We start from the raw sequence: 11,945 nt of genomic DNA, 5'->3' as shown, positions 1-11,945 counted from the left end.
ATATTTGCATGTTCATGCATATGATCAATAATACAATTTACATCACTGGTTTTATTCTTTTCCTTTTATTGTGCAAAATTTGCTTCGCCGGATATAATCTTGTCATCGGCGAGAAGACTTGAAGAAAACCTACAATGTAGTTCATTCAGCTATGTCTTAGAACAAAGAAAGCCTCTCCACCAGAACAGCCTCCACAGCTATTGTGTCTCTGTAAAAGCGAAGTCTGACAGGTTTACTTTGCCTGCTTTCTTGCAAAGTCTGGTTCAGTCATTGCAAATATCAGCTTATTAGAATCTGGGTATTAATTAGTTTGTAAAGCTTTAAGAATAGTTAATAAACCTTCCAAAGAAATAATTCAACTATCTAAAAAGTCACACAAACCAAAGAACTGCTGCTTGCCCGGCCTCCTAATCAATTTCCTTACCCAGGAACCTCAATGCATTGCTCAACTGGATTTCACCATTTTAACATAGTTATATTTATTAAAGTATGCACTATAAGTCTATAACAAAGCCATGTTTATCAAAATATACTTAGATCATAGCCATGTTGCATGAATTGAATAGCTAATCTCAATAAAATATCTACTCAAATATAGTTAAACCTTTAAAACTGCTAAGATTTCCATTGGACCTTAACCTAAAAGTGCCACTAGAAGTGACAGATTTTCTATATTGGATGAGCCCCGACTACAATGATTGTAATGTTAGTAATCTCACCTTATTTTAAGAGCATACCTGGCACTCAAGGTTATTGAGCTTATCGGCTAGCAAAGATGATTGTTTCAAAGACTTTACTCCATTTTCCCTATCTAAGTCATCTTATTGCGGCTATGAATGAAAAGATTCCTTTCAACAGAAAGTACAAACTTATTTTTCTACCTTAAAGACCACCAACTGGTAGGTCAGCTGATTGGCATCCATCTCTCCAATTAAGATGTTGCAGGTTTGAAGATAAGTGGCAATTAATAACCACCATATGTTCAGAAAGTTTTTCTGCTTGAAAAAATAGAATAGTTGACATGAAATTGAAGAATAATGAAGACTCCATTCTACTCTCCAATATATTTTGCTTGCCGTAATGCTCCTACTCCTATTATAGTCCTCTAGGGGTTTTTTTTTTTCAGTTTCTAGGAAAGGCAGTAATTCCCAAGCCATCATATTATGGTATTCAGTGTTTGTCACAAATACAAGCAAACTGCTCAATAGAAATGATACAACGAATCAACATATGACTCCTCAGCTATACTTCCATCAGACCTAGATTTTTTTGAATTCTCTAGCAGCATAACCACACAAGCCACACCATAAACATTCTGATGAGAAAGCAAAAGATGGAAAAGATCTGCAAATTCCATTTGAAGATCAAGAAATAGACAAAAGCTTACACAGTTCTCCGGTCCCCCCCCCCCCCCCCCCCCCCCTCCTTACTGCAAGTACTATACAGACAATTTTGTAAGTCTTAACAAATCTAAAACAGCTACTTAATCAGAGACCTTGGTTCTCCTGCATTCCTGCTACTGAGAAGACCATAACATCAGCTCTTTACCCTGCAACAGCACAAAAGTAAGAATGTTACTGATCATTCTATACATACTTCTAATGCTCCAAGCAAATGGCAAGCCTGATGGATGAAACTGCTCATGGTTACAAAAGGATCATACTGGAAAGAGCTTATGATCAGCATTTTTACAATGCTAAATGTAGTAAAAAAATATTGTAAGAATACTATGGTTTCTCAATTCTCAGCATGGTAGCAGTCTACCCATAGGCAAGAGTACCATGCACTATATGCTGGCAGTTACTAGGTTTTCCAACAGAAAAAAAGTAATCAAACTAATTTGCTTGTCTTTTCAAGAAAAAAGAGAGCATTTCTTTCAATTTGCACTGAAACTCACTCAGATCTCGACTCCTTTTCTTCATTTGTCAGTGAATTCAATGTAGTAAGCTTCCCAAATGATTCTTTGGCACCACTGGCAGCATCGCCAAAAAAGTCCTTCACCTTATCAAGAACAGTTTTAAGCTCTTCCTGTGTTGGAAGCTGAAAAGGAAATAGCTTTATTGGAAATCGTCCTACATATCTTAATAATATCTGGGGAAATGAAAAGCATAAAATGCAAATTAAATTGAAAATACAAATTTAATCCAAGAAAAATTGATGTATAAGCAAACTGTGTAGTCACACAATCAATGCACCCACATGTTGACTCTATTAGAACAAATATTCAGAGAATGGTAAACTACAATTCAGCACATGCGGCATGTAACTTAAATTTCATTGTCACAGAGCTAAATTCTGCATTTTTCAGTAAATAATGAAAAAAGTGGTTGCATATAAATTTTCAAGAGTGTTCCTAAAAGGCAAATTTTTTATGCCTAAACTCGTCCAATGGAAAAAAGAAGGCAGTCGTGAGTTTACAGCTGAAGATACTCCACATGATTGTACTTTAACTACATCCCCAAACAATACGAATACAAATACATTTAGGAATTGATGGTTATATCAAGCAACCAAATACACTGCCTGACTAATTCTATACTTTCACATATTATTCCTTACTACTTACAGTATCATACCTTATGTATCTTGGTATAGTCCTAAATTAACGGAGCATTCATTTCTTCCATTTTGTTTCTTTAATATGGTACCACTACCCGAATATTTCACTGTCCCAAATCATGAATTCTCCTGCACAATTGCCTTTATTGGTGTCATTAAAGAGGCCTTGTTAGGCTGATGTAGCACAGCCAATTTTAGCAGTGTTGGCAGGCTTCAACGACCAGGGCTTCCCATTGTTCACTGATCGTTACTTAAAGGCTGGGTTACTGGTAGAAATAACTTTCCTGACTACTGTCAAATTATGTCTTGGCCACTTTGCTGCTGGAATTCTGTGTCCAGATATCCACTTGAAGGGATACTTCATGCATAGTTAGGGGCGTTGAACAGCTGAATTAGCAAGGCTTGTTAATTGAGATCAAATATGGCTCCATTAATAGATTAGCACAAGTGAACTACATAGGGTCCCCGATAGTGTCTCATATTGCTAAGTAGCATATATTTGTTGAATGTCTATTAGTAAGCTACATACATTAGTAAGCCTGTTTTATCATAGTAAAAAAAATACTCAAAAAGCTTATAAATTAAAATGATAGATTTACTTCAGAATTTAAAAACTTTAATATTGTTTTATTTTCGTAATATTGACATTGTGCTCATCAAGGTTCGGAAAACCAGTACCAGAAATCTTATTTGTATATTAGTAGTTCGGTACGATTTGGTTGACACAATACAATATACACCTTGCAAGGATGTCGGCTTCCAACACTTTTCTCACCACCAGCCATAGTACCGCCCAAAACTAGCAGTATGTGTTGGTACCTAGCAGTGTAGGGCAATTCTACTCAATTCAGACCGGTATAGACCGATTTGGTTCATGTACCAAATCAAACCTAGGAACCATTCTAGGACGATAAGGTACACACTAGTCTAGATAGATCGGGGCAATTTGACAAACCATAATGCTTATACATATATCTAATAAAGCCTCGTCTGGGGCCAACGTATGCATATACAATTTATGCTTATACAATTTGACCAACCAAGGCTGACCTAGCTCCAAAAGTAAAGAGCCAGAGCCAATTTATGCATACGTTCACCACTCATTAGCATCCCTACCAATACAATAATTATGTCAAATATATCATTTTATGCTAGCGAATTGAGCTCATTAAAAGGTCAAAACTAGCTAACAAACCTATTTGAGCTAAATCACCCAGAGTTTCCAGATTCTCCTTGCTTGTAAATGATTGAATGAAAGAACAGGCTCTTTTTCTTTCTCCTTTTCTATGCAAGGCAATAGCCACCAATTTTTTCTAGGTTCATCCACCTTTCAAGATTCATCCTCTTTGTATTTGCGAAGCTTCATTGGCTGCTCCTTTGTTCTTGCTACCATATCTCACTTTTCCTATACCGATCCAAGGAGTAATTCTTACCTTTTTTCTTCCCTCTCTCAATGACCTCAAATGTTCTAGTTGATATTGTCATCAAACTTGATGAGACCATTTTAAATCTTTGAAATTGTAGTTGCATGATGCAATATTTACAATGCAATATGTAGAGTTGTGATGAGGGAAAAGGATCTTTTAGAACAGATGGTAAACTGATATGGCAAAAGCTGAACGCATCGTATGACAATTTAGTATCATATTCAAGTATGATAAAAGCAAAAAACATCCAACTGGCAGGTAGGGGAGTGTTTAAAGAATCAATATGTATAAGCAACCAAACTCCCTATTTGACAAGTATATTAAGGTGACATTATCCTTAAATGTACAAGTTTTTCTTTCTTCAAATTCTTGACCATCAAATAGTCCAAACCATCCCACTTTTCACTTGAGTTCAGCCAATGCTCATACAGTCTGACATGTTGAATCTCACATGTCTTCTACTTCAAGAATAAGAGGATATTTTTTGTTACCTTGGTAGAAGACTAGACTAATAAAATGTTCAGTTAATTCATCATGAAAGCACTATCCAATCCAAAGAAACCTTTCTACACATGATGACAAACAAACAATTCAGAAATATCATCTTACTTCATTACTGATAGCATGTGCTTGCATTTCCGTTGAGTGGCTTTGGGAATCATTGGCATATGTACTAATCTTCATGACATCCTTACCAGAACATTGCAGTAGGAATTACTGAAAGTATGCCTTCAAGAACCATATACCTCTTGTACTTTAATTTCTACTCCTTATGCCACTTTGAGACATGAGTAGTGTTATCTGGACGCTTCAAACGTTGGGTGTTTTGACATGTCTGACACTCGGACACTTGGGACACTTCATGACACTCCTTAGCCATCATCATTATATGTCCACTTGTGGCACTTCAAAAAGAAAGTTTTTATTTCTAAGATAATACTTACCAACGATTCTATCAAATTTTTGGAACTTAAGGAACATGGACCTGGTTCTTTATTCATTATATGCCTACATGATACATCAATACATATAAAGATATATGTATATAAGATGCAGACATATCCTCATGTCTGATTTTTAGAAGATTCCTGTGTCTGATTCTTTTTAACACTTGGGCACTTGACACCCATGTCACATGTCCAAGTAACATTGGCCATGAGCAACATAAAACATATCAGTTTTCACATGAAATTTTGCTCCTGCTCTCATCCCTTGATTCTAAGGAGCTAGGTTTAGGCCGCTAGATTAAACTTTTACAATTCTATTTTCACCTTAGTTTCAGCTTTATTTGAGCTTCTTAATAGAATTGTAGCTCTGTGTCTTAAGCATATAATTGCTCTTCAAATTGCCTCCAATCCTACTAAGCATGAGTGACCAAGCACTTTTGAATAGATGCTTTCTTTGCTCAACATCATCAGCTTACCGAGCACCTCTTCACTATATTCCATCTGCGGTTCAATCTGTTGATCTTCTTACTAAAGTTCAAAGCTCAGCATTCTTCCCAACTTTCCAGACTCAACATGTAGGACTGACCTTGAGCTTGAGTAACAGTGTAAGATGTACCTATATATTGTATTTTGTAATTATGGATTATTCCCTTTGGATGGCATGCTCACCATCTGTTTATCATAACCTTTATAAATGTGTACCCAGCTTAGCCCTGATAGAGAATAGAAGGAACACTTGCTCCATCATTTACTCTCTGTGGAGGGGAGAGCAAATTGGATTTGCAGTTCACAGATTATCATACAGACCAAAAGTAAATTTGTAATGCATATAGTTAATATAAATATAAATATATATATATATATATATATATATATATATATATATATATATATATATATATATACAATTCTTATAAAAAAGTGCAGGAACTAAGACAAAATAAAAATGACAAACATACTTCAATAACATCATTCGTAGAAAGGGCAGCTCTCAAATTGTTATTTTCCTGCATGTGACAAGAAATAAGCTGAAGAATGTAGAATAGTAATAGTAAAAGTAAGGGTAACAATGTCCTGTTCACTCTGAGGCCACCAACACCAAAATTTCATCTAGTCGGAATAAGGAGACATTACAACAAGTTTGTAGCCATATCTAAATGCAGTAGCAGAGCGCAACACACGATATTGCTTGAATGCTGTCTTTTGTATCTCCTTCTCATCCTGTTTTATTTGCAATGGATGATAAAGTTAGTTGCACTTGAAAAAAAGAGGCTGCACACAAAATAATTCTACAAATTACTGCACAAAATAATGAAACATTCCACATCCAGATGGGATAATAAATAATAACGGCAAAAGAAATTCTTTTTCTATAACAGTCTTTCTTGCGGATAATCATAGCATAATTTCACGAGACATGGCATTCTGATCATCATGTATGAATCATGGCACACCAAATTTTCAATATAGCATCACCGTATCAGATAATTTTTTACCGTACGTACATCTTCTCCAGTCCTATTTATCAGACGACAGAGTATTTTAGTCCTCACTATCTTTGTATGTAAAATACCAGTTGCTTAACTAGTAAGATAGCTTTACCTTTATAAATACAAATAAGGATCCACTGAGATAGGTCAATATTTGTACTTATACATTTTTTCAGGAGAAAAGTAAGACAGATCATTGAAGCGTTAAATTCAAGAAGAAAAATACATAATAATATCATGGGAATCAGATTTGCAACTCTCACAGCATTCAGAATAGCTACAAAATTATGTTTGTGTTGTCCAGGTAAGAAAAAGTACTTCAGACAGAAGGGTCACAAATAACTTCAAGACTTTCCACTCATGTTGTGAACCTTGCAACAATATCATCATCCATAGCACTCTTGGATAATGATAGTAATTCATTGTTCAAAGCACTAGCTGTTCTGTGCTTGGACAACAATCAAATCTCCCTCCATTCCCCACTAAAACTAGAAACAAAACCTAATTGGAAAAAAGACAGCACAGGTGAGGATTTTCTGCGCATTCAGATAATTTGTGATTGTATCGAGCAATTATTTATTTAATTAACCTGGTTGCTACGTTACCCAGACCCTTCAATTTAGCCCGAACTACCTGCAACTGGTACTTAAGCATGGAAATTGTCATGATACATGGACACAGATCAGTAAAAGAAATTCTTAGACATTGAAAGGATCCAATACTTTGATGCACACCTGCACCCAGCACACAAACCTAAGTTCATGTAACATAGCCCAGTTGTCACCTTAAATTGCTTGAGTTGTTGTCTTGATTTGTTTATCCCTCCACATTTGTTGTCTGCACCATATGAGAGGAGTGGTGTTGACTTTGATATACATCATCGAACTCATTCCCTAATTAAGCTTTTGGCATCAAGCGGTTAGTTAACATAGTATCAGATTTTATGTTGTTGGAGATCATAAATCCAATTCCCTCTAGGTCAGCTATTTATCTAATTTACATGGTTGTCGCCTTGATTCATTTTACTTGTTTCTTGACTATTTTATCCTCTATATACATGATCCAGAAGGAGGGGTTGTGGAGCCTGATATACATTGTTGACCTATTCTATGTCAGATTAAGCTTTTGTGATCAAATGGCTACTTTAAGAGTCCTCATCCATTGCAGTCAATGTTTGATTCACTCATCATTTAATGAATATTACTGCATCTCTCCTCTTCTTTAAGAACTGAACAGTTCCGCCCACTCTAACAGCTGTACAGGTCATATGAGTAGGTTGGCTTTAAGACAAATGGAAAAAGCTTATCTTTGATGGTAATAAACTTCTTGAAGTAAATTAGTCATACTATGTTTGACTCTAAGGTAGATTTCTGAAAGGGTGGAAGTGAAAATTTCATAAAAACTTCTTGCAAGGTAAAATAATCAAAGCAATGATGAAGAAAAGATTTGGCAAGAATTCTAATAATGCCATTGACATTTAAGAAAATGCCCATATGCTGATATGAGATGACCATGCAATCTTTCTTTTAGATGGTTACTGTTGTAACAAATCATATTCATGATAGCCAGTTTCAATTGCCATATTTGATTAAAAAAACTAGTAGATTAAAACCTTGCTCGTTCCATAAATCACCACACAAAAAAACAAGGGTTGTCATGAAGGTTCAAATTTTTTGACTTTTTTCTAAATATTATTGCTTTAATTTTTCCTTTTTGTCCTAAGATTACTGGAGATTGGTGATAACAAGGATTAAAATATTTTCATGTCGGTAAGATATCGGCTTAGCACTAGCACAAGAAGCAATTTGCCTTGCTGTGCCAGTTCTTGGCTTGCACTGGCATAGTGGCATGTCTAGCATTAGTGTGCAGCAGCATTGCATCGGAGACTTGTGCAATAAGGCACTAGCATTACTGCAGATTATGCCATGCATAACATTTTTGGCATTGCTGATTTGATTCCAGTGCATTAGTCATCATAAATTTTTCTTCAGAACATGTTTAACTTTTTTATGTGAAGAAACATACAAATATGGATGTAACAAACATAAACAAATAAGTATGCAAGATCAACATCAATATCCCAACATTAAAACAAATATATGTTAAGAAAAAGTTCAAGGTAACATATAAGAAGTTGTCCTTACAACAGAAAACAAACTTTTACCCTTTAAGTAAATAAAATCCTGCTAACCTACTCAGACTAATTAGGAGTTGCTACAAAATTACAAACAAATTTTGCAAGCCCTAGAGATGCTAGATATATTAAATGGACTAAAATCAATAAAAGCATGCTTCTAACCATAGAGGAGCAAAAAAAGCCAAAACCTTTTAAAAGTACCGAGAGAAAGCATTACTCTGTAAATCACAGCTGCCAGGTTTCTGGCAATAGTATCTTTATAGATATATTTTCCAAGAAAGTTATCTTTAGCAGCAACCATAATCTTTGCAGTTGTGCCACCTGTTATTAGACTAAGAGGGTACCAAAGATACACCTGCAAAATCACCAAATTCATACATAATTTATAATAGAACATCAAAACTGTGTGATGTTATAGTTAATTTATAGAAAACATTCAGACTTTATTTTACAATGTCATATAAGTGCATAATGACTGTAGAAAGGGGGAAGGGAATCAATAAGAGTAACTGGATAAGGCATCTAATTAAAGTTCTACCATGCATGCATATTACATACAAAAATCCATTGCTAAATTTACAACCTGCTAACTAATACTCAAGTAATCTTGTATTTTCCTCCTCAAGAACTATTCAACCCTTCATTTGAAATATCTGGATATTCTGTAACTTTTGATATGATTTCTTAAATTTTTGGCCCATTTTGTTAGTCTTTTTGTCATCAATCTGTTTTGTTTTCTCTTTGAAACTTCATCGTGTACGGGGTGCTTGTTGCAACCTTGCCTTCCACTTTTTTAAAATGTCATCATTTCTTTTAAGAGTTTTCCTTCCATGAGAGACCCCTTCATGAACTATCACTTCAACAGTTGATGTCTTTGAGCATATTCTTTCCAAGGTTAGCCCTTTTATATAATTAGAAGCTTCTTGCATACATGGTTACTTACCACAATCATGAAGGCATGTTTAATTTAGAACATGAATCTCAATCTCATTGGCGCAGACAATTGTATGGTATATCCAAGTACGCCATTTCAGTACCGAGTCCTGTACTGGCGTCACCCTATGTCGGTATGCTTGGTATAGGAGCCAGTTTGGCATACTGAGTGCTGGTACGCCTTCCGTACCACATACTACTACCGAACTAGTACGGTACACTCCATATCGCTTCGGTACAGTATGGCGTACCTTGGTATGATCCATCATTGCTTGTGCACATTTCACAAACAAATCATGTGGGATTGACTTGATGGCTTTGAGTTGCAGCCCACATCATCTGCCAACTCATCTTTGACCTCCAAGTCATTGAGCTCCATTTTTGCCTCATCTTTGTGCAACTTAAGATGAGATCAGATCACCTGACAAAACCATTTCCAGCTGTCATTCCTCACATTGCCAACTTCTTAACAATAGGCATGTCTCTCTGACATTTAAATGGAGTGGTTTTGTGCCCCCAAGCATAATCTTCAGCCCTCTTAACAGAATGTCCAGTCAATCAGGGAGTTCTACAAACTAAAGTATATTTGTGAGCAACTTTATATAGATGGGAACTATGTTATATAGATGGGCTTGTATGTCACTCCATCCTACCTTGATTAGTGACCATACTTTGAGGATCACCAACAAATGCATTGGTTGTAAATGTGCCTGCAGCCAAGTTTGAGCCACATAAATAACAACTGTTTTGTCTACAACCAATCTCTTGTTCAAAGTCTATTGCTACTACTATTATTGAGGTTGTGATTATAGTCACTTCTTTACCATGTTTTGATCCTTCCAACACTGCATTAGTGGTGTAATTATTTTTCAAATGCCTAGGCCATTTAGAAGGCACATGAGGAGTGCAGCAAGCAGGCTCACACTCTGAGGCCTTCCATTGCTATTGTAGCTCCAAACGCGACATCTCATTCACTCGTCCGTATCCTGTACTTCCAATGCTTAGCTAGCTGATCAAGTCCAAGAAAACGTGGCTTTTCATTAACAAACCGCTTATACTAATGCCACTGTTTCCTGCCAAGTTGTATATATAACAAAACCATTGGTCCTCTTATGATGCATAGTCATCAAACAACCTTGAACAAGCATCACCCATAAAAAAAGCCTCACCATCAAAAACGCTAGCATAGTTCAGAAATATCACTCAAAAATGTCACTCAAATACTCAACCAGTGAGTCCCCTTAATCCTCCCCTCAGACTGGCATCGTATGGACCGAACAACAAAGAAATAAGAGAAAAGTTCCGCATCAGCTGATCATTTTTTTTTTACTGACATGTTTATGAGTTACTAAACCATTTTAGAACCACCCTTATTTCACATATCCCACAAAACTATCATCATGAAAATGGCATTCTATTTACTCATCACAAACTCGCCCAGATACAGGGACAACATTCTCCACATTTAGTTCCCTGTCTTCTATAACTGAACCAACCATTCTATCGCAATCATATCAAGTAATTATCACAAACAACCATGAGTACAATTTTTATAAGTAAATAACGGCACAAAGAAACAAAGAATTCATAAATAACAACGCATTTTTAATCATTCAAGATGGCACCAAGAACCGCAAAACGACTGTTTAAGCATGAAAAATCCCCAAAGAAGAAACTAATGACCAAAACAAGGTGAATTTATCATAAAAAAAAAAAAAAAAAGGGCCCATAAAAGGAGAGAATGAAGAAAAAGAGAAGGGATTGAGAGAGAGACGTTTGTGGTTCGGATGAAGATGACGAATCGGGGGTTGCCGTCGTCCTCGATCTTGGGGAGAGCCGGAGGGGGAGGTCGCTGGAACTGGCGGCCCATCATCCCTTTCTTCCCCTTGGCCTCCACCACCATCAGCTGCCGCTTCTTCTCGGACTGCCTTCGGCTGGTAGGATTTCGCAAAGGGAGAGGCGACCCCAGAAAGACGCCATTTTCGTGGGCTATTACTTTGGAATTGGACAGCGGAAGGCGAGCCAGACCTCGGACGGACATGGCCACTTCCATCTCTCTCTCTCTCTCTCTACAAGGAGAGAGAGCTCGGCTCGTTGGAGAAGATAAAGCTTACAGTCTGGAGACCGGTCACGCTCTCAGCCCTCTGTTGTTTATCTTTTTTCAGCTCTCTCTCTCTGATCCAATCGCTGGGCCTCGATAGCAAATTTGGATTCTCTACAGATCAGCTGCGAGGGAGTACTCACGGACGTGTTTATACCTGGGCGAGGAAATAAAATGTGGACATTTTTTGTTTGTGGATATGAAAAAAATATATTTTTGTTTCTCACAGATAGACCATTTATCTCTTGCCACGTGCCATAGCTGCAAGAGATTTTAACAGCTTCACTCAAAAAAAAAAAAAAAAAAGAGCATGACCGTAAATTTTGAGGACTGATTTGATACCTAAAAATT

General features: G+C 36.4%; 1 protein-coding gene across 1 annotated transcript; it reads right to left on the bottom strand.

Annotated features, from left to right (window-relative positions):
* Positions 1-1,334: 1,334 nt before the first annotated feature.
* Positions 1,335-11,776, bottom strand: LOC103719642 (multidrug resistance protein). Its single transcript, XM_008808981.6, has 6 exons — positions 11,268-11,776; positions 8,778-8,915; positions 6,068-6,154; positions 5,893-5,940; positions 1,898-2,040; positions 1,335-1,549 (listed from the first exon to the last, which is right to left on the bottom strand). The coding sequence occupies exons 1-6, from the start codon at positions 11,544-11,546 to the stop codon at positions 1,537-1,539; spliced, it is 708 nt and encodes a 235-aa protein (XP_008807203.3). The 5' UTR covers positions 11,547-11,776; the 3' UTR covers positions 1,335-1,536.
* Positions 11,777-11,945: the final 169 nt, after the last annotated feature.

This window comes from Phoenix dactylifera, chromosome 4 (genome assembly GCF_051530095.1).
Source record: "Phoenix dactylifera cultivar Ajwa chromosome 4, Ajwa_hap1_PhDact_Kaust_v1.1, whole genome shotgun sequence".
Taxonomy (NCBI): domain Eukaryota; kingdom Viridiplantae; phylum Streptophyta; class Magnoliopsida; order Arecales; family Arecaceae; genus Phoenix; species Phoenix dactylifera.
The sequence above is the reverse complement of the archived record's forward strand: the minus strand, read 5'-3'. Positions and strand labels throughout refer to the sequence as shown.